Genomic DNA, 26,066 nt, shown 5'->3' with positions numbered 1-26,066 from the left:
CGGGTAGAAACAGGCGGTGGTGTATTTATATATATATATATATATATATATATATACGAGTATATATGTAATTTATAATATGGCACGACTATCTTTAGGGCCGACCCGACGGCAATATACTAAGCACACGCTTACAAACATTAAAGATATACAGGGTGATTCATTTTAAACTGATACATCCAAGTTAATTATTGATGTGTTTGGATGGCGCAATAAAACGACAATATAGTGAAGTATATACCACGGCGGAAAAGTCTGCTATGATTTAGACTACATTAAAATATACTTCAGTTATCTAAACTATTAATTTAATATTTAAAATAAAATAAACTAACTGTTTATTTAATATATTTAACTAGAGGTTTATATCAACGTTTTACACAAATTATACTTGAAAATAAAAAACCTAATTTTTTTTTTTTTTTGCTATAAAAACAGAAAAAAAAATACTTAACATATATTGTTAAAAGACTTAAATCTATATCATAAAAAATAAAGAAGTCTTATCTCAAAACATTAGGAAATCTGTTCATAAATAGTTCACCTCTTACTAACGAACGTTGCACACGCATATCAATTAATGCAACGCGCCGTCATCGCATTCGTTGGCCCCGTCACCAAGACATTTGTTTTCGCTGTCGTTCGTGTGTGTACTTACATAATATTATAATTCATTAAACAGCCGGCGGCGGGCGCCAGCAAGCTCGATTTTTTTCTCCGGGTATAATAAAACGCCTAATTAGTTGGTTATTTGCGTGCGGAATGATACTAGTTGTTTTTATATTCTGTTGTTATATTTATACACATTAAAGTATATACCACTAGTATTTTTTTCCTCTCTTTATCACACACACACTCTCTTTATTGGGTTAGTGTTTTTCTACACGAGTCTATGTCATCGTCACAGGGTTACAATAGTAATGATAATACTATAGCTTTTCAACCCTATTGGCAATAATTTTTTGTATTGTACACGTATGAGAGTCATCTTTTTCACGCATACAACACACGCAAACTATATTATATAATAAACATAATACGTATCGTTCGAATATAAATATATAATATATTATAATATGCACGCACTCGGTTCCCATACATTACGACTTATACGCAACGGTTATAGTCCGTTCAGAATAATAATTTACGAGCCCCACGCCCCCACCATCCAACATAACCATCGCCGTAATAGTATCATTGGATAAACATTCACATTATATACACATCTATAGGGTAAACCATTATGATTTCTCGATTTTCCTTCTGTGTTGAAAATATAAATACAATGTGGGTCCACGTGAAAAAAATCTAAAAAAAAAAATATTTTAAATATGCATTAAATCTTGTTCTTAACCATAAAACCATTATACACAATATGTTAAGTTACCATATTAAGCATTTATATAAATTATTATCATTGTTTTGATTGTAATCAAATAAATTACGTGACTTGTCTAACCGTTGGAAATACTCATTGATCATGATTCATTATATTTGTAAAGTAAATTCAACTATAATTAAAGCTACAATACATTTTTAAACATAACGATTATAATTATTAAGTTATGATAATATACATGCCGTTTTTAAATATTTGGTAGACTTGGTTTCAAATTGCAACAACTTGATAAAATTAATTTTTTTTTTCGTAATTCTATTTTTTAATGGGGATGTAATATTTTCAGCAATTATCAGTTTTTAACAATACTCAAATGTTCACTTATAAGTTATAACAAAGTTAAAATCACTATAGAAATTAAAGAAACATAAACATTTATTTATAATATTTGCCTATTATACATATGTTTATGGTTATAACAAGAATTGACTTAACTTTTTTTTTTAGTTCGGCGCAACTATCAGATAAATCCAGACTTAACTAGTTGTTGAATCAATTGAGGTCACACTATAATAACACATGGTTTTTACACATGGTACCGGAATTTGTTTCATTTGATACATATCTATGTAGTTTAATATTTTTTATATTACCAATAGACAAATACTCGAATTAAATACATTTTTTTTTTTTTTATTAGAATGAAATTTCTACTTACTTGATTAAAAGTTATTAATTCAGTTTATTTAAATTGTGTTAATACATGATACGTTAGTTTATAAATACGAGTATATTTAATGCGAGTGTAGAGTAGAATAGCATATTTTTAAACCAGTCACTCGATAATATTTCAAAAAAGACGAACATTTTATTGGTTCTTAATTTCTTCAAGGTAAGAATTTAAATAGTGATAATTTTTCAATTAATGAAATACTTCAATTACTTAGTGGTTCTGAAATCGACAACAGTGTAATAAATAATTTTACTACTACAAAATAGTTTTTTTTTTTTTTCCACGAGCTCTGTATATACGACATTATTCCTACGTATTACGTGGTCTGTGCCTACGACGCTATTTACGTTTCTGTACAATAAAAATATACAAGCGTACTTATTCAATTATATTAAATTGTTTTTATTTATTTTGTCCCTCATTATTATAGGTGCGACCACCTCCTATAGACAATACACCTTCCCAGAGTTCGGGCTTATATATATTTGTTTACAACAATAATATAGTGCGAGCGATACCGTCACGGCAAAAACGCATTTTTGTTATTATTACATTTCGCTGCGGAAAAACATTCCGTGAGAACGGCAGCTGTCGCTGGCGTTTCATTCGTGTACTTTATACATGTATAAATGCGTATCGTACGAATAAACGGCCATACGCGCGTATAATGAATAAAAAAACGGTAATATACGAAAAACGCACACTAATATAATATGGCGTAATACCGTAATGTATAACTGCGCCGTTCTCGTTCGCTATTTGCGATCGTCGGATATTATTATTATTATTATTACTATTTCAGCCTTGCGCGCATGCGCGCCGTTAAATTGCCTAATAAAAGCGCCGTCGTTACAGGCGCCCCGGCGGTGGCATTTGAGCCTTCACTCGTTGTCGTAGGAAACACATTATATTTGTTAGCATTCATTTTATTACGAAGTGAAAATTACTATAAAACTGGTTCGTTTCGATAATTTTATTTTATTTAAGTTAGTGTTTTAGTCATTTGATAGAGACGTCTTAGAACACAGGCAAAAGTACACACTATGAAGTTATGTATTTTTAGATGTTATACATTATATTATAAACTGTAGATGATATTTTTATTACATTTATTTTAAAATTAAAATTATTGTCATAAAAAGCAGTCGTTTATGCTTTCATTAATAATTATAAACCAATACCGAAAATTTTTTCGGTCATTTTATTGAATTCAATATTGATATAATATTACATTTTTCTTGCGTAAAATAATATTTTTCATCCCAGATGTCATTATTGTGTAGATTCATTAAAATGTATTGCATCTTCTACGAATGAAATTTAAAAAAAAAAAAATAAAATAAAAATGTACTGTATAGTATTTCTCAAAAGTCCAGTATTACCCTTAATATATCCATGGAAAATCAATATATTTAAACGTGGTTTTTTTACAGTACTTTTTTATGCATTTATAAGTTTAAAATTGTTTAGTAATTTGGTTAAACATATTTTAAACAGTTCAAAAAAAAAAAAAAATAAATAAATATATATTCAAATTGAATAAAAATTGACCAAGTAGAGCAAGTTATGTTTTTGAATAATTGTAATAAAAAATCAGTTGTATCACATTTCAATAATAAAATATCTATTTCAGCGTGACAATACTTTTACATACCTAATTAAAGTTTTGATTTGAATATAAATAAAAATAGCTGAGTCTTATCGTTTTCTGAATAGTGAAACTGCAGGTTACCTATTTTTAAGTACTTTAACTATCATGAAGTGAAACTAAAGTTACGAAATTGGACATAATCTTACAGTTGTAATTAATGCGATTTATAGTAATAATACCTACGCATATTGTAATTTTGTAAATTATAATTAAAATTATTATCTTGTATTCTTTTTTTTATAGTTATTACTACTATTAGTACAGTAAGTACTATGTCATTAACTGTACCTTTCTAATTCTTACTTATTTTTTTCAATAATTAAAATGACTCATACATTCTCAGTACATGAATACATCGACATGGTGAAATGTTACTTCTGAAACAACAAAAGGCAAATGAAAGCTGCTCTTAGTTATGAAATTGAATATCCTGATCGTAAAATGTTATAAACCGATTACTGTCTCGATTTTTGGAAACAGGTAAAATTGCATTATTCTCAAGTTATAATAAAACTGCAAATTTTTGTATTTGGATTCGTCCGGACCGTTTCAGACGATTTAGAGTCTAATAAGCAACTGAACCTTTTATCCGTGAGTTTTATAAACGACGTGATATTCACTGTACATATTTCTATGAAATTTATTAGTGGGTGTTAAGCTATGTACCTATTATTAAGTTATTTTATTGATTTCATAATTTTTTTAATAACTTAATTTTAACTCTTAAGTAATGTCAATGAAAAAAATAGGTCAGATAGATCTCAAAGTGTTACAAATGTTGATAACACCATGAACATTTTTGGAAGTGTAGTTGTAGCTCCAAAATTATCCATACGTCATAGGTGCGTGGAGGTTAGAGTAAGCAAATCATCCGTTCATAGAATGTTAAAAAAATAAAAATAAAATAAAGGCATATAAAACAAAGTTTGTTCAACAGTTTTATGAGAGTAATGAAGAAAGGCGTTTATAATTTTGTGAATGGGCGTTACTTAGAATTAGTCACTATTTATAAATAAATAAATTTTTACCGATAAATCTACTTTTATCAGAAATTTCAAAAATGGACAAACAAGTTGACATTGAACATATCACTGGTTAGACAAAAATCTGCACGAATCCATAGAATTTTATGCCCAAAATAAAAAAAAAAATTAAATGTTTAGAGTTGAATTTGGAATAGGCAAATTATCGGCACTATTTTATTAAAGGAAATTTAACGGAGAAAAGTATAGAAATTTATTAGAAGTACGTATATGTCCAGTAATTTTTCAATTAATTAATATAAATAGAATAGAGCCTATTTTTATCCAAGACGATGCATATAATTCAAATATTGTGAGAGGTTAGCTAGACGAGCACTTTCCGGGAAGATGGATATGAACAATGCTTCCAGTGTTTTAGCCACTAAGGTCTCCCGACTTAACACCAATGGATTTTTTTTTATGGGGTTATTTGAATAATCTTGTGTATCTGTCGTGTTCATTGCCTGATCTCCATCATAAAATTGAACAAAATATTCAAAATATCTTATCCGAGACTTAAGTAAATATTAAAAACGCTTGGGTTCAAAAACTTCAACTCTGTGTCACTTCGAACATTTATAAAAAAAAAAAATGTAATGAATTATTTTCGTTTTTATGTAATAAGATCTTTTTTTTTTCTATTAAAAATCAAAGTTAAAAATATTATTTGAATTTGAATTTTAATCTTTCCTAAAAGTTCCACTAATAATTAGACATTTACAGATTACCATAATAAAATCAGCGTTTCAATCAAGATTGATTAAATCGTGTAATTCGTGTTTTGCTAGGTAACATATTAACTAGTATTACAATTATTTAAAAATATAACTTGCTCTAACTTAGTCAATTTTTATTCAATTTTAATGTTTTTTTTTTTACTGTTTTAAAAAATATGTTCAACAAAATAGCTATCTTAAAATTTTAAAAATCTTAAATGCATAAAAAAATTTGTTGACAATTGTCGAATTTTTGAAAGAAAAAAATTGACTTTCATGCCATTCCATCAGAATTTTTATACTTAGTACAAACTGTAAAAAAACCAGGTTTAAATATATTGATTTTCCATGAAGATATTAAAGGGTGATACACTAATACGGAACTTTTAGGACATACGTATATAATATATAGAACATGTTATATTATGTGTGAATTGAATTTAATATGCACAAAATGATACTGAAGTAGAAATTATTTGTCCGATGACAAAAGATGGTTTTCCTTTGTTAGAGAGAAATCTTTAAATTAATAATATAAATTTATTTATTGTTAATAAATAGTAATTATTTTCAATTTAAAAGTAATATAATATCATATGCACCTTTCCAATAACTAAGAAATAAAAAGTAACAACACTATTTTTCTTAGTAAAAGTAATCTTTATTAATTTTCAAAGCAATAATTTGTTCATTATGTATCCTAAAACATAAATTATCAACATAAAATTTTTTAAATATTATATGCTTATTCTTAAAACCTTATAGAGCATAATATTTTCACAAATGTGTATATTTTATTATTTTTATATGCTCCTATATTATTATATAAAAAATATATTTGTGTTTATTAAATTAATAAATCTAACGGTTTAATTGTTTAATAACTTAAAAATACTAAAATATGTAAATGAATTATTAAAAATATGTTTTTATTTATTAAACAGCTAACCATTGTGTTGGAAGAATTGTTTTCATGTTTTATATTTTGCATCTGCATTGTAGTATACACCACAAATATTTAAAATATGGCATTAAAGAATGATAATAAAAAATATGTATATATTTATATTATATTTTAAAATATATCTATCTTTTATTTGTATAATTATTTACTAAAGAATGTTTTTTATTATATTCTAAGTATTAGCAATTAATTTTTCAATTTCATATTATCTGGTATTTTTAATATATTCGAATATATATATATATATTATGATCCTCACTCATTGAATATATTAAGTAGGTTCTATTGATAATTAAAATATAAAGATAAAAATAATATATAAATAGTAATTTAATAAAATATTTTAAGGACTGGCACAAAACTTCAAATCTTTACACTTATGTGTAACTTAATTGAGTTATACAATTTTAAACTAGTGAACGGCCTTTTTGGTTTAATTAGTATGAATAATTATGTAAGCTCAAAATTCTGAACTCATTAAATAAATAAAATAGTCAACTACTAATGAGAAATGTTAGTCCATACACTATATAAATTTCATGATGAGATGAAATTTAATTCACTGGAAGTCGTGCACAATAGAATCGTTTATAATATAATGCTGACAGAGAGGAATGGAAGAGGTGCATATATAAAAGAATCAACTTTGGTGTTCATAATTTTGTATGTAACAGCAAAAATAAAGTCACAATTAATATGAATATTATGTTTATTTAAGTTTTCATTAGTTAATGATCAAACTTTAGATTGAGTGATATAAATTTTAAAATTTCTGAATGGTTTTCTGTTATAATTTAGATGCTATCTACTCACAAAATGTTTACATTCAATGTTCCGTTTGTTGTCAACATTATTTTAACATATATTGAAATATAAGCTAATTTTAGTATTAGTTATAATAACTAAACAATATAAATATAAGTTTAGTCATTGATTTTAGAATATAATTTTAATGTATTCTAAAATCAATACTTTAGTATATTAAAAGTTTATAAATATACTGGATCAGTGGTAATATCAAGTACACTTAACACAAAACTTATTTGAATTAATTAATTTTGTAATTATTCTTTTAAAAGATTGTGGAAATATATTAAGTCAATTTATGTACGATAATTTATAATTTATTTACAATTTTAATTACCTAGTCCTGAATTTATAGTAACTGTCAAGTAATCAAAACGCAGTTAATAAATCATTATCAACAATTCCATATTTATTTACAAACCTTATCCTAAGTCTATGATTTTATCATAAATGTTTATTATCATAATTAATTATTTAAATTAATAACTTTAATTTGATTATAACTTTCCACATCAAACAATAGCATAAAGACCACATCTATGAACATGAATCCTTGTTAACAGATAATCATAAATAAATGGCGAAGAAATATATTTATATTCTTATAGTTAATATGTCTGGTTGAGTCCAAAATTAAATTTTGATGATTAGGTTTTTAGTAATGTTTTTATTGTTTATCTATTATTAGTTCACTATTTCTTACATAGGTCTATTACAAAAAAAAAAAAAAAAAAATATTTAGAAATAAAATAATTCATTTATGGTAAAAGAGCATAAAAATTAAATTTTAAGTAAATTAAATTTTACTAATGAAAAACTTTTATACTAAATTACTCATCAGCACGGTAATATTAAAAATATTTCATATTTTTAACTATGTATTATAAAAATATGAAAATGGGAATCATTGTAATGCATTTTTTGAACAACTTATCCATTCAATTACCATGCAGTTTTTTTCTTATAATAAAGTACATTTTGAAGTAAGATTTGAGTCAAATTTCAATTTTTAAGTTATCAAACATTTATATAATTAATTATTATAAATAATCAGCTAATATCTATTAACTCATTTTGTAACTCTATAATTATTTTATAATAAAGATTATTAATATAAGTGTTTTAATATATGCATAATATGTTAAAATTTAACAAAATGAATGATCAATATTATAAATTATTTATTTCTATTCGTGTTTTACATTTCTTGGGCAGAAACACATTGCCCGTAACATATACATATACTGTGATGTATGTGAATTTTGAAGTATTCACCATTTACATTTCTGCTGTAGTGCTGTGCAAACTGTTTTTCCTACAGTGCAATATAGTAACTTTTATATACTGTTATTTATTTTGTATAATACTGTTAGTTAGTTAAATCATTTGTCTTAGTTGGTTTGTATCATCGGCTAAAAATTATGCAGAACGATTTTCACGTATTCTCTGGTAAATTGGAAATGAAACTTTTCAAAATAACAACGATAGCACAATAGATCTGGTATAATATGTATCACTTGTAAATTTGGTTCCTAAACAAAAATTATTTAGTTAACCAAGTTTATTCACACATTTCTCAAATTAAATAAATGTTATTAATCGACGAACTTTTTACACGATTTAAAAATTAAAATTGTGTTTAAAAATAATAATACTTTTTTGTTATTATATAAATTATAATATTCGCAGGTTAGTAAAATACAATTGTATTTATAACTTGGAATTTAATTTAAGTATAATAAATTATTGTAAAATTGTTGTAAATAATATTTTAGTTTATTCTAAAATGCACCAATAAAACTTAAAATTTAAATGAACATAATAGCGCGTATCACGTATCATGTATTTGTACGTAATATATTGGATTTAATATCACGTATCTTAATCAATCGACTTGACTACATGTAGTATAAAATAAATTGATATGTCAGCTCGGTATGGTATTCATCATCCATCACTATAATAATGACAGTATCATTCAAGATTTGTTTTAAGTAAAACTCACAAAAAAAAAAAAACATCAAGAATAGATATAAAATGAAAATCTTTAAAAAATAAAAATGAATACATTTACAAATGAATAATTAATGATCCAATTTTAATACTTTAAATTCATAACTTTAAATCTCGATTTTTTTTTTAAAAAGCTATCCGGTCAGCGATTTTTATATTATACGTATATTATTATGGGCTCTTGTCCAATAAATGCTAATAAAAATAATTTATGAGTAAAGATTTTCAAAGTGTATTGAATAATGCACATTTTTGTAATGAATACAATATGAGTAACCTTAAAAAAAAAATATTCCAAGTATTATAATGTTAAAAATTATCAATTATATAAATTCGAAGTTCTAAAAACTAAATTAAATAGTATAAAGAATGTTCGCTATTATAAGATTATTAAAATTTAAATGAATTAAGATCATCATATACTTAAATAAATAATATAAAAAAAAAAATAAATATTATGTGTGTTATTTTTTATAGACATTAATATAATAAAATACTTAGATTATTATATTTAATCTTAAATTACGTATATAGGAATATAGACACACGGTATATTATATTTAGTCATTAAAAAACTTATTTCACTCTTTCTATTAATTGCCACATCTGTTATTATTGTTTGTAAGAAAAACGTCATATTATACGAGTTTTGCCGATAGGAATTCTAAAACTGTTCAATCGAGATTTAAAAAGACATATATTCAGACATTTATATTTTTTTCGTCGATTTTGTTTTTACTTCTTCCCCTTTTTTTTATATCTATTGTCATTCTCTCATCCATTATTTATTTGAATTTCCTTTCAGGGATCGTAAAAGTATGATTATCTATATCACGTATAAATAGTTATTACGAATAATATCTAATATAAATATTATAATCAAATGTACATACTTGCGTGCAGTAGGTAAGATACATAATTGATCATATATCATAAATAACATTCGTGCACGTATTTATAGCAATATTTTGAGTAATTTTATATTAAATGCGGCATATACATCTTCCACTGATATCAACGAGTATTTATAAAGACGAAGTAACGAATACATACTAAAATTTCTTTTTGTTTTAATTTTATATACTGTGTTTAATGTAATATAATAAAAACCTATCTCCTTCCAAACGTTGTTTTAATTTTTTTATCTTGTCACTCAAAAATGTTCATAAAATCGTATTAGCGTTTCCATAAATAATTTTATTTATTTGGAGATCTCATTTTTCTTGGTAACCAGATATTATGTTGTTAGAATTTAGTATTTTATAGATAAAATGTCGTTAAATTTTCATAAGTATTATTGGTATATTCGAGATCGTCATATAACAATTACATACCAAGCTTGAAGTTGTGTACAAGTGTTTAAATCTTTGATAAACAAAATAATAACAAAATTAGTTTATTTCATGGCGATGAGTGGATTAAAAATTGATTTAATTAAAAAAAAAAAATCAATAGTTAATATCTACATTCATTTTAAATAAACTATTAAATTATTCTATTTTGAAGTACCTACTTTGAGGTATATATATTTAGTATTTTTATTCTTTAGTATATAATTAATTTAGTATCTTTATTTTCTTAAGTTTTAATTTTATGCTACTTAATTGTTTTTTCTAACAAAGAGCCAGTAATTAATTATCATAATAATTTATTCATGATTTTAATTTTCAAAATCAAAAAAAAATTTAGTATTATTTTTAAAAATGGATCACATAATTTAACTAAAACTCAATTTCAAAAATTCAAATTTACCAAAAATTTAGTATAAGTCATAGTTCAATACTATAATATAATATAAGTAATCTATTATACATTCTAGGATTCGTACCGATATATGAAGTGTATAAAAATGTATAGTCGATAAAATTGAATATCGTTAAAATAATTTATAATTATATAATATAGTTTATTGAAGGATATTAATTAATAATAAATTTCAAAAATAATTGTTGTATTTTGCTTTTGTGATATTATCTTTCATTTAATTTAAATTCAATTCAATAACTACAACTATACCTCTCTTTTATAAAATTGTAAAAAATATAAGAAGAAAAATTACGACTATTTCTTATAATACTTATTATAATAAATTATTAAATAGAATATACAATCAAAAAATATACCTATCCAAACCTTCCGATGTATTTTTAGAAGCGTTATTGCGGAATAATATTTTTCAACCATAAATGGTTGTAACAATAATATATATTATTGTTACATGACACCTATGTATGTGTCAATTCCGTAGTAGGCAATAGTGGGATATTTATGCTGAGATAAACATTGTTAATGATTGTGAGGCCTGTGGCCAATACGCACCGTTTATCGAAAGGGCAGTTCGAGACTGACCAGCAATAAACACGAACTCACCAAAAAACATGAACTCACCAACACCGGGATTGTTTACCACCATCTACATTTTGTTAAGTACAAACCAAAAATATATCTTGAACAGAGATTTATAAACCAAACGTGTTTTATTTATTGATAAGATCCCACATACCGTGTTCTAACCCCCTAGCTACGGAAAATTTATCCATAAGGACCAGAAAACCTTCCCTGGATAACTAATATAGTAACTAGGTTCCCCAGCCACGTTACATGGTATTTTTTCACGATACAATTAGTATAGCTCTAGTACATGTCAGCTTAGGTATACTTTGCTTTGAGAGTATAAGGTGTTAGGCTTAGTGAACAAAAGTCGGGTTTATGGTTCTTCTCGTTAATGTGTGCAAAATATACATTTCGTCTGCGATGGAAAATATGCAATTTTGAGTTTCCAGTGTACCTAAAAAAAAATTTATGTATAAATAATAATTATTTATTTGGATATTTTAATATTAAATGAAAATTTTTTAGTAAAAATTGATAACTGAATAAAATAATATAATTTACGAAATTAATTATCATATAATATATTTAATTTGTATAATTATGTTTAATTATATTGTATTTGATTTTAATATTTTTCATAATTTTTAAATGGATAATCCGTTGTTTTGTATAATAATATATAATTATAAAAATTATTTTGTGCAAATTGATTACTTAACAAATATTTAAATTAGAATATTTAAAAATCAATTAGAAAATGATCACAAAAGTTTATTGAATTATTCAAAAAAAAAAAAAAATTACCAATTTTCAAACATCTATATGAAAAGAAAAATTCAATTTTTTATTTGAATCTTCAAAGTAGTATTTTTTCTTATTAGTTCGGCGATTTAGATGAAACTTTTATTTTTATTTTGTTAAAGTTTTTTTTTATTATTTTATTATTACTATTGTATTTTAAAGAGTTCATTCATCTATGTTACGGACGTTACGGTTACTTATTTTATACTTTTGTAAATAATTTTTTTTTTTAATTTTATGGAACCTAGTATATCATGATGGCCATAAAAAATATGTTATTTAAAAACAATTAAAAAATTCTAGGAAAACTACGAATATTTTTAGTAATATTGACCTTTTAATGTAATTTATTTACAGCACCATCTTAAATTATTTTAAAAGCATACTGCTTAAATGTTACTGTTTATTTGATATTAAAATGTATAACATTTTATTGATTATTCTTTGTATTAAATTAAATAAGTTTAAATTTATAAAAAATGAATTTATATATTTTTTTAATCAATTTTCTAAAATATTAATTAAGAACAAATTATCTTATTAATCGCATAGCATTAAATGGCCCTTACTGCTAAAGATTACTCAATTGTATAAAAACGTGTGACGGGGTAGGTATTCAAAATTGTAAATTGGATATTTTTTATATTATGCTTACAATGATAAATAAAATAAAATAATTATAATCATTAAAAATACTGATAAAAATAATTCAATAAATAAAGATTTGAAACAATTTTGACCAAAATTATTAAGATACATTTTTATCATATGAAAATTCCTTTTCATCTTTAACAGAAGCCTTCAATGAGCATAGTTTCTACCAATCTTTGAACTTTTAAGATTAATTAATCCTACAAATCAACAAGAAAAAAGCTCAGGACCGGACAATATACCAAATGCATTCATCCAAAACTTTTCTGCAAATATATTTATGACTCTGCTCCAGATTTTCAATACAGTATGGTCATAAGAAATTTTTTCAAATCAATGACGGAATGTAACATTAATTTCCATCCTTAAAAATAAACCACTAATATCATGATCACATAATAATTTATACAGACACATTAAAAAGCACAAATAAAACAGGTTAAACATATGGCCCTTTAAAAAAATCTACTGGTTTTCTTCATTTATCATCATTTTTTTTACTGCTGAAATCAATGTGATTTCAGCAGTCCACTTCACAGTTACAACCAAAGAATTATTTTCTTTATCGGAAAATAAAATCAATTGTATGTGAGACCTATGTCACGTAGAATCTCAGGAATTTAAAAAGCTAACGCTATAGCGTATGAAGTAGTTATATCCGCAACAACCTATCTCATAAATAAAAACTCAACTAAATACCTGACGAATGAAGTTTAAAAATAGATATTAAAAACATTGCAAAATCACTAAGATTTTATTCCGCACATAATTATTCACTGTCCCAAATATTCAACTTTACGTCTTCTTCTCAACAACCCTTCATCACTTAAAGAAGCCTTCAACCAAAACAACGCCGCCAATATTTTTAAAACTTTCAAACAAATAGACCTATATAAAAAACTGTAAATATCATATGCTATATCTAGTATTGTAATAATTTATAATAGTAAATAAATGTTATCCTAGACCAATGATCATTGTTAATAAAGCTTTAATATTAATAGAAAAAAGAAATTATAACATATTTTATAACTTTATACCTAGTGTAGGTTATTATATATGAAGTATAATAAAAAAATCAACTGTAATTTATGTATATTTAAAATAGATAGTATAATATAATATAATATGGATGGGAGATCATATTATTTCAAATTTATCAAAATAATGATTTTTAAAGAGTAGCAAATTGAGGCTAATTACATGTATTTAACTAAATTAATAGCGAGTTGTATTATATTGATATTTTTTTTTTCATATACTGCTTAATCAATATTTGTATTTATGTTTAAATACTCTTTACAAAATCAAGGTTCTATATATTTTTAATATACAAAAATGTTCGCAATATAGGATAACATAATGACATAAGATTCGTATAGTTTTGATTGATTTATACTTTATAGTATTATGTTAAATATACGTATCTACCTCTAATAATGTAGAAAAGATAAATTATGCTACGTATTTTTTATTATATTTTAATATTTGTTATTTTTATATTCTCGATATATTATAATGATGAATTTTAAGTATTTATATATATTTAATAATATGTCTGTGTCTATGTTTATAATATGTTTATATATGCATAAAAAATAGTTTTATTAAAATATTAAGGGAATATGTTTTATGCAGTGAATCATTATGGTGTTCCGTGCATTAAAATAGGTCGGATTAAGATGTTGAGAGTTGTAGACATAATATAACAATGTAAATGTGAACTTTTTGAGACATATAAATAATAAAATATATTGTATATTATGATACATGTTACTTTTACAGTAGCATGGCGTAGGGTTATCATTTATATAAACAATTACTAAAAATTATAGCTACCTTTTTAAACAGTGCATTAGTCTATGTGCAAAAAATTATTATAATATTTTCTTTCTTATTTACTACACCCATAAATGGTAATATTAACATATCATCTATCGTCATAAAATAATGAGACGTATAAATATTATACATAATTTTTTAAATAATTGATAATAATCACTAAATAAAGAATATTGATTATTGAGCAATAGTAGTTCAAATTTAGAAGTCAAAAAGTAACGGTGGCCAATGACTTAGTGTCGTATCAACAAAATTAAGTAAATATAATTATGTAGATTATGCCATAATTGCTCATTTGAAAATCGTTTATGTGTCAGTACCATCACAACACCACCCTTTAAACATTTATACTAATTCTAATGTGATTACTTTTATACTGTAAACTGTAATAGTATCATTTACAAAATAGGAAAGGAAATTTGAATCGCTATATTTTATATAATTTTATAAAATTCATTGATTACCTGAACTTTATGTATTGGAGGTTTAGAGGACATTTTACCGAATATTCTCGGCTTGTAATCCTTCGATGGCCGAATCGTCCGAAACCAATGATATTTTTTAGAATAACAACAAATAACAATTATATGTCTAAATAATAGTACGAATATAATAATATATAATTTTATATTATTAGAATTTGATTATAACTTAAATTAAGTTTTAATTTGATAGTTTAAAAATATACCCATAACATTTTACTTCTGAAATAGTAAGTAGTGTAAGCGTTGCTAATATGTATGAACTTTATCCTTTACATATCAAAAAATAACTCTCGGCGCAAGTTGTAATTAACTTCAAGTCGGCAAGCTTACATTGTTTTAAAGTCGCTTTGCAACATTAAATATTTAAACTTTTCTTTTGTACAATAATCTTTCCTTAATTATAAATTATCTGTTAAAGTTAAGCAAAAAAATAATAATAGCGTACAGTTACATTAAGTTTTAGTTTAAATAATATTATTTTATTATTATGGTCGCGATGTTATTTTTGTTAGTTTATTACTTATTACATAATGTTATGACATACCTCGTTGTTACAAAAACTAAGTCGTAATAATCAAATACGTTTTATCACAACTCTTTTACTACGAGTTTTACCTCTAATAATCATTATTTGTATTAAAATATTATTATTATTATCATCATTGTCATCATCACAAGCAATGTAATAATTATTACTGTTACTAAGTATATTATATTTCCCTAACGTAATGGCCAATAAAAGTATTTTAAACTCGAAATATAGGTACGCGTAACAGAAAAAGGTGCAGAACCTTTATAAAATTTATCCGTCCTGCCGTTTTCAGATAAAATCAATAATGTATGATAATTGTATGGATAGCTGCATATCAAACGGTCTATAAGAACATCGCACGTGTACTTTATGTAAAATGTACTTAAAATAAAATAATATTATACATTTTTTCTTCTACAAAAATCGATTATAATGCACCAATAACTTGTTGTTTTGTGGTACACAGTGTGTGCATTAAAGTACAAAATACAACGGTTGGCTAGCGCAACACTACCGTGGTCTATCATTGTCTAGTCACGTCACGTCAGTCAATACTTTAGTAGCCATGACTACTAAGTCATTGAGAATTGCAGGTATTCCTTTAAATCTAACCTAAATATATAATAATATTTATTACACTTACATTTCACTTCAGAAATCGCTGCGCGCGTTTGGCTGAAAAAGACTGACGAATCGGAACTTTATAACTAAAAACCACGAATTTATACAATATACAGCGACAACAATAATAATTATCTTTGTTTATGCCAAATATAAATACAGTACTTATATAAAATTCCGATTAAAGCAGTCCAATTAAAACGGAGAGAAAAAATCGCTTTTATTTAAGACACGCGAATGATAAATTGTTGCCAGTAGAAAAGTAACGGCTAACAACAACAATGTACACGGTGATGTAGTCTTCCGTTTAAAAAAGAATACATGTCTAAAAAAAAACTCTGCGAAATATAATGCTCAAGACGGGAAATTTTGCATGATTGTCGCTTGCTCATGCTCTAAATATATAAGCCTTAAAAATAAAATGGCGGGATGATACGTCCACGCTAAATAATAATAATATAAAAAAAAAAACTTTGTTGCTTTTATTCCATTTTTATCTTTTTCTTCTACCTCCCGGTTTATCGCACGGCCGAGGCGCAGGAATTAATTCAAGCAAGAAAAACGATCAGATAAGTGCTACAAAAGGCTCTTTGGCGCAGTTGGTTGATAAACGATGAAAACCCGACGCCCTTCGCGTCGTCGTCGTCATCGCCGACGATGGCGACACACGGCTTTTCTACCACCGTCTCGTGCTAAATTTCACTACCTTGGACAAAACGTTTAATTTAAAACCTATCCTTACTACTATATACACCATTTTGTGGTCGAATGTTTTCCTTTACAACCAGTACCTTCCCGTGCGCAATCGGATTACTATAGTAAAAAACGAGAACGTTCCTGTACTCAACGGAATTAAGTAAATATGCAGAATATATTATTTGAGGAAAATTATTGTTGATAAAATATACGTCTCATTTTAACAGTATTATATATTTATATATAATGATGTAATACCAAAATTGGCTAATGTGAACATACAAACTGTAATATTGTGAGTTCTAAATGCAAAAAAATAAAATTATGTTCACAATATCCGGCTAAAAGAGTTTTTTACCAAGGCGGTTTTAAGATTTAACTCTTTTTAATACAAGAAACAATGGGTGTGCTGTTCATTTTTATAGATTTACGATTACGTATATATAGGTAATTATATTGTGTTTAAAAATGTGTACTACCGATGATTGTGGCGATCTTTATAATTGATACCATTCGGTGAAAAATATTAGTACTTAAAAATTAAAATACCAGTCATACATCACATAAAGTAGAAAATATAAAATGAGTTATTTAAAGAATTTTATTGGAAGTTTCAAAAAATCAAATATGTTAATAAAATAAAAAAAACAATTTGAGTTAATTTAAACTAATAATCCCATGGTACATTGATATTTCTATTATTATAAATAAATAATATAAATAATATATATGTTAGTATAGTAAATTATATTATAATTATATTATAATTTACTCACTATAATAGGTTAAGTTACTAACCAAATAAAACTAATGAAATGTTTATTTTAAAATTTAATCATCAAATATATTTAATAAAATCCTTGTTGCAGGTAACATTTTGTATGTTTAACAACACAAATATATAAATAATTGTTTTATAATTTATAAAATAATAAAATTATTTTTAAGAATTAAATTTTTATTTTTAAATTAAATTTAAACTTTAACTTTTTAATATTTTATTTTAATATAGTGCCTAGTCATAAATATACAGCTCATAATTTGAACCACAGAAAGAGTATGAAGGATATTAGATGAGAGGCATTAGGAAGAGCTAAGCTAAGTAAAATATATAGTCTATAGTCATAATATAAGAAATATTATACGAGATTAATATGAAAAATAATGTATAGAGAGAACAAAAAGTATAGGTATAAATAATACTACAGGAAGGTCTGAAAAGAAAAAGACAGTTGGTAAGGCCTCAATTGTCCTAACAGTACTACACAAAGAAAGATATCTAAAAAATTCCTTGAAATACAGACTGGAATGGTGTGGTAGAAGACCAATATGTTAGAATATTTGGTATAAAAGGACGCAACAAGAAAGAAAAATATTATATACGTGTTTTACTTTATAGGCTGATATATGGGAGCGAATAATACTATCGAAGTATCTATTAAAGTGTTCAGTTATATTTATATATCTATTACAGCTGGGTGGATAATATTATTGTATACACGAGTATAAAGTCATCAATTGAATCGCAAAGAAACCTGCAATAATATTATATACTTGTAAGCTATTATAATATGGCGTGGTACTTGTATTATCATCGTATTGCGGAAAGATTGTGTACCTGTATACAGAATAGTAAATGCAAATATATTATATAATATATATATATATAAATATATGGATTAATTTTAGTATTTTTTGATTTTTTTATATTTTTAATATTTAAAGAGATAATTGCAAAAACCGTAAAAATAGGGAATTTTCACAAAATGTTAGTTTCATCTTTTTTTTTTTACTTTCTACAAAAAAATACTAACTGTGTGAAAAATGTATAAAAACATTTTATTTAGTAAATCAAAATTTCCCAATAACTTTTTCAAAAAATCAAAACTCGTAATAATACCTAAAAAACTACAAATTTTGACATATTAAAATAATAAGTATTTATAACTTTAAGTTAAACTTTAAATACTTATAATTTATAAATTGCTCATGCAAAATTTGATTTGTATATATCGGAATATTCTAAAAAATATTCCGGAATTAAAATAAGGAATTAGAAATACAGGTAGTCATTAAAAAAAATAAACAGTTTAAAAATTTTAAATTGATTAAAAAATAGTAAAAAAAAATCTTGTTTTTTAAACTACTTAAAATTATGTGAAAAATTGTTTTCACAATAAGCGCTATTTAAATAATAAGTATCATACATTTGATGGATTATTGGTTTTATTTACTTATAAGATATTTGCGAATATGAGCTATTGTGTGTTTATTATTGTGCAGTAATTTGATTTAACTAAGAGGTCTCTGCAGCAGACGACGACAATGACGAACCTGCGGCGGTGCGCCAGCAGTGACGGTTATACATAGGTACGGGTTAAATTAAGCTAATGGAGGATGGGGTTGAGAGGTTATATTGATGTATACGGTAATCGATACACACAATACGACAAGAACACGCATTTGGTACGCTATTTCGTTAAAACTACGCGTCGGCCAGCAAAATGACGTTTTGGGGCCACGTCACCCCTCTCGGAGATGAGTGGAAGAAGGAGAACTGGCTGATCGAATTGGATAAATACAGTTATCGGTAACGTTTCTCTCGTACCAGCTCCTCGTGCACGCTTTGGTAAATATAAATATATTATTATACACGACGTGCATTTATGTATGGCTGTGAGCTGTCCCGCAAAAACATGTGTTGGGAGAGTTAGGGGCTCAAATCGTTTATATTTTTTCTGAGGGATAAACCGTTTTTCATGCGGTTGTTGTTTATATTTTTTTCCACCGATTTTGATTTGTAATAAGTTATTACAAATAACGTTATAAGCGTACTTATTCGTTCGAGCATCTGCACTACCGAGTAATAATATTTTTTTTGAATCCGTAACATGTGGAAGAGAGGTAGGGGAGATATTAATAAAAAAAAAAAAAAGATTGATAACGACTTTGAAAACAATCATATAATATTTCAATATAGAACATTAATTATTTTTTACATGAAATATGAATTATAATCATTTATTGTACATGATTAATTGAATTTAGAGGACAGAATAGAGAGACAAAAAGGCTCATTAAATCAAACCTTTCCTGACAATACCCGTAATAATTATAAACAGTTGGTAAAAAAAAACGTGTAATGAACTAACTATGTATTATTATTAATAACTTTTATTCTAATAAAGTTATTTAATTTTAATATCGTTGTGATTATTCTTGGTAGTAAATTTAAAAAAAAAATGTTTGAAATTAATTACTATTTAAGTTATTATGTAGTGAGTTGTGTATGTTACACTTTATATGGTTGTGTATTATTTGGGTACATTGAAAATATTATTACTATACATTATTTACGATTCGTTAATAATAATTATGAATTCATTTAATTATATATTATGTTGGTTTTTTTAGATTCACTGTAGTATTGTCAATGAAGATGATAATAACGACTCGAAAACCCTCTTTTAAATTTAAAATGATAAAAAACTTCACTCGGTTCATGAAAAGTCTGTCATAATATTCACACTATAATGTCAATTCTAATAGCATCGTATTATTCGTATCGACGTATTATATGTACTCGTATAATGTATGTTATAGGACGTACAATGCATAACTGAACAATAATAATATAACCCTTCGTTAGTTTCCATTTATTTTTTTATTATTATAATTATGAGTTATTGAATGCATATTATTATTATTTGTATACGTTCTTGTATTCAAAAGATGAAAAATATTTATACAACGTACTCATAAAAAAAAAAAAATATTACGATCAATAACATTAATTCATTTGAAGGGACCTTTTTTTTTTTTTTAGAATAAAAAAACCCATTTTCAAATCCTTTTTCACCATTAATGATGTTAGAGATATTTAAGAGGAGAAAATAACCTGAAATTCTTTATTGTGTATATTTATTGCCATTTAACAACCCAGATATGATTTGATAAATCTGGTGATATATTCACTGCATTAAATGTATCGCCAATTAATTTTAAAATTTTTAATAGATACGTATATTATTACATATGAATCCGTACTCAATTTGGCTTGTTTATAAGTCAGTCAAGGCGTTAGTTGAAAATAAATCTAAGTGATCTAAAAATATAGGTAAGGGAATGAAAACCAAACAAAAAGGTAATCGCTTTAATTCAGCAGTGTATTTAACTATACAGTTCAAGTTCAATGTTCAATAGTTATACGTATTTCACAAATCAAAAACTATATGGTATGTACCAAGACAGTAAAATTTTCAAACCAATCAGTTCGAAAAAAGTGATATTAATGATTATTGTAGCGTGACATAATTAAGATGATTTTTATAAAACGACTTTACGCTTAGCGACAATTATTGTAGAATGTGTATCGTGCGATATATTACTTATATTACTCGTAAACTGCTTAAATTATGTATGTGAAGTGGAACTTCTTCCTTTATCCGATATATTCAAAAAATTATTGCTTTTTTTATACATTTGACAAATGAGGGTTAACTGTTTCAACATGACCTTTCAAAATAGTTTTTATGCATATTTAAAGATATAATGTTCATAATGTTAAAACTTTAAAAATTGCATGCAAATACGTAAATACAAACTTTTGATTGTGTTAATGTCATTATAAAAAGCGTTAAAAAGTTGTTGACATTATTTATTATTTATTCAAAATATATAATGCATGTTGATTGATAACTAAAAATAAATAATAATTTAATTACTTTTAATTTTTAATAATATAATTAGTTTTTGTTTTATAATAATAATATTAATTTATTTTTTATACTTCAAATTTTTACTTATATCTTATACATAATTAATAAATTTTTACAAAGAATAACATTACAGAAAAAAAGTTGTTAAAAATTTATTTATTTCTGAAAATTCAAAAATATGCAAAATTAAATATAATAAAACAGTTTCTACATTATATAAATTTGATGTATATTTTGATCTTCATTGTGCAAGACTAAAAAAAATATTTGTTTAATCACAAACATCTTAACCCTACTTAAAATATTTTAATGACATTAATTTCAAAATCTAAATACTATCTAACAATTATTACTTTTTATAACTTTTTATTTTTTATTACAATTTGTAAGATATTAACACAAATTTTTGAATCGATTGGATAATTGTATAAGGCTGACACAACTTCACGAGCATACGATGTTATGTCAAATTATACGTATTATTGCCGCCCTACGTGGCTTATACGATGATGTAAAGGTAGTAGTTCATATATATCTACTTCGCACCACGTCATCTACTAAGACCGTAACTTAGAATCGAGATAATGAAATTGTACGTTTCGAAAGAACGTGTAGAATTTAGTTTCGCTGTAATAAAATATACATTTATACTTAAACGACATTGTTCCTGAAACCAACCCCCGTTGAATCGTAGAACACACTGTAACCAAATTTCGAAAGGGGGTCATTATCTGAAAACGAAATTTCTTCATCTTCTATATAGAACATTTTGTGTATACACTATATTACATTGAATTATTATAAGATAAACAAAATATATTATCCCCTGAGAAACGTGAAAAGGTCACGTTTTTCATTGTGCATGACCAAAAAACTAATCTGATAAATGTATTTGTAATTTCTACCACTTTATACATTACTATGTGTATACACATTTTACGATCTTCGTTTTAAAGAACGCTCACTGTGAATATAACGATTACAGTTCTTGATTTTCAACAAGTTCTTAACAGTGGCAATCGTTTATGACCCATATATATAGCAATATAAAACAAAGCCATACATAAAGTTACCTAAAATTATATAGTATATATTATAATGTAGATAGTGTAATACCTTATTCATACGGCATAATATTTTGGTTTATGACGTATAGTTATTACGTTATAATAATTTTTGAAAAAATGTACGCGGAAGAAATTATTTCATTTATTAATCTAACCAGCTGTGTCTACTTTAAAGTTTTGAAATTAAATTTGTCTAAAACAGATATCTGTTTTAAGTTCATATACGTCATTAGACAATTTAAAAGTTAATTTCAAACTCCAACAAATAAGAATCAAAAAAAAAAATTTTTTTTTGAAGAATAAGTAATCTGCTGACATAACCTATTAAAAAAGAATTTAATTATATCGCAATTCAAATACTAAGTGGTTTTTAAATATTATTTTGTTTCTGTGCATATATTATGTATTAACTTCATATTATGGAGAACATAAAACTTAATAATATGCTTAAAATTATTTTGAAGTTTTAATTAAATGCATTGATACTATAAGAAATAGCCTATCAGTTAATATAAGCAAAACTTAAAGTAATAACAATGAATAACTAGTTCAAAAATAAATACTAACTAATATTTTAAAACTATATAAACTTTGTTAAGTTTTTATAGTTTTTATACCCCGATTTCAATTAATTCAGATTTATTCAAATCAATTCAAATTATTGTTAATGCTAAAAAAAGATATCATTATCAATTGTTAGTATTTTTATTTTATATTTTTTATTGTAAGAATCTCAAATCTCAATCTTATTGTCATAACTTTAATTAAAATACAACAATTGTTATAGCGTACGACTTAATTTGCACAAGGATGCACGAACAGAGCAATTTTGAATTTCGTCTACCAGTAAACTTAAAATATAATGTAATTCAGTTAATAAACAATCTTCAGGCTACAGTTTATATAAATATTTATACATATTCATATTTATAAATAGTTTAATTAGTATAATAGTTTTATAAATCAAAATTTAAGAGATCTTAAACATATTATTACTGTGCAGATTTTCTAATTAATTTCAAAAAAATAATAGTCATATAAAAATGTTTATTTCACAAAAATTAATGTTTAAATGATAAATTAATATTTTTATTAACAATACGATGCAGATACAAGATATAATCTTACAATATTAAAATAAATATGAATATTAATATAATAATATAATATCAATATTATCGAAAACATGAGTATAGTTATCTGGCGGGAAAATTATATTAACTACGATATTTTTTTTTATACTTGAAGCGAGGAGATCGATGGCCCCGCAATATGCCTTAAACCGAATTCACGTATTATATATAATAATTATTAATCTCTTATAATTATAAATAATGTAACATCTGTTCGATTTTGCATTTTCCTGTCTACCGTCAAATTGCATAATACGTGAGAAACAAACCATATATCTATGTTAGAATATATTATATCTTCGATGTGCAAATATATTTTTATCCTGCAACCACGTCTGACATAATATTTCCTCGTACATACTGTACGTGTAATAGCCTATAATATATATTATATGTGTATTATATTTTACAACAATGGCTTTTTGATTTCGTATTTCAGACCCATGTCTCGTGCACTACTGTGGAAGGGGCGAAGAGTGTGCTGCCTTGGGCGGTGTTGCACGGTGCATATGCGTGCGGAAATGTGGTCCAGCTAAGCGCAGGGTGTGCGGAACAGACGGCCGGCTGTACGACAACCGATGTGAGCTGCACAAGTCTGGCTGTTTGTCCGGGGTCAACATAGAGATAGACCATTCGTTAAAGTGTTTCATACCTTCAGGTGAGTCAGTGTCCGTAAGAGACCGTTAATTATTTATCCTTATAATAGCTTTACAAGTGGCTTATATTACATTTTATATATACATTACATTTAATATATTAAATTGCAGTATCTTTGTAGTCAGTATTGGTAAATAACACTCTATGTCTTATACAACTGACTTCTAATTAATGTTTATAAAGATTACATAAACTCACTACTACTTGAAATTTGTAAAATATCAATAAATACACATGTTCGTTGAATTTGTCAGTACTATATTGTTATTATATATTAAGTTATATACGATAATTTGGGTACTGTATGATGTTATAATAAATACGATTTACACGTATGAAAAAATCTAATTAGTGCAATTATTAACGTTAAAAATTTAATCGTTATTCGTGAGTAATTGTGTTAAGCTTTATTTTTATGAATTACATGAAATTTAATTATCGTAATATTATATTGATCTATGAAGGTATTAAAAAATGCGGTGAATGTATATTTATTTTAATGTATTAATTATCGAATAACTATAGAATATTTTGTTAATGAGGTATAAAAGTTTATAAAAATAAATTATTGTAGATAAAAAAAAAAGTTTTTTTTTAATTATTTGGAGTATTTATAAAAAGAAAATCTATTAATTTTAAAAATCATAAAAAATGAATTAGAAAATTAGTGCAGCCAGTAAAAAAAAAAATGTTTAACATAAATCACTTCGTGTGTATATATATAATATTATGTGTGTTGTATGTATTACGTATGTATGCGATGTAATTACGTTATGTTATTTACGATAAATCAATTATGAAACCAGTAGAAATGACGAGCAAATAAATCATTTTAAATCTGATCACATACACAGCTAATTTTATTGTAAGACTATACAATATACAATTTTTTGAATCAGCTATAACTCAAATTTTATATCGATTAACGAACCTTATATATATAAAATATTTACGAGAAAAATTGGTCTCTATATTTAATATTTAATACTATATCTATGGAATTTATTTTACAATGTCATCGGTCAATTATTGTGTAAGAAAATATATATTTTATAAAAGTGTATAATGTCATATATTATAAATACCAAGATTGAAAATAATGATGTTTTGTGATATTTTTACAGCGTCCAAAGCAAAGAATGTTCGAATTTTACCGAAAGCCGCAGACAACGCCATTGAATTGGAAACCAAATCGAAAGAAACGAAAACTTGCGGTTCTCCACAATACGAAATTATGAAGGTATTGCTGTCATAATAATTGTAATAATTACGAAATATGTGGAG

General features: G+C 25.0%; 1 protein-coding gene across 1 annotated transcript in view; it reads left to right on the top strand.

Moving 5' to 3' along the window:
- LOC112604182 (follistatin-related protein 5-like) overlaps positions 1–26,066 on the top strand; it is a 121,200-nt gene that overhangs the window by 81,101 nt on the left and 14,033 nt on the right. Inside the window, exons 4-5 of the mRNA XM_025353096.1 lie at positions 24,565–24,783; positions 25,907–26,022. Coding sequence (XP_025208881.1) covers positions 24,565–24,783; positions 25,907–26,022 — 335 coding nt within the window. The remainder of the gene's footprint in view (positions 1–24,564; positions 24,784–25,906; positions 26,023–26,066) is intronic.

The sequence above is a fragment of the Melanaphis sacchari genome, unplaced genomic scaffold (assembly GCF_002803265.2).
Source record: "Melanaphis sacchari strain LSU unplaced genomic scaffold, SCAv2.0 Contig11_pilon_pilon, whole genome shotgun sequence".
Lineage (NCBI taxonomy): Eukaryota > Metazoa > Arthropoda > Insecta > Hemiptera > Aphididae > Melanaphis > Melanaphis sacchari.
The sequence above is the reverse complement of the archived record's forward strand: the minus strand, read 5'-3'. Positions and strand labels throughout refer to the sequence as shown.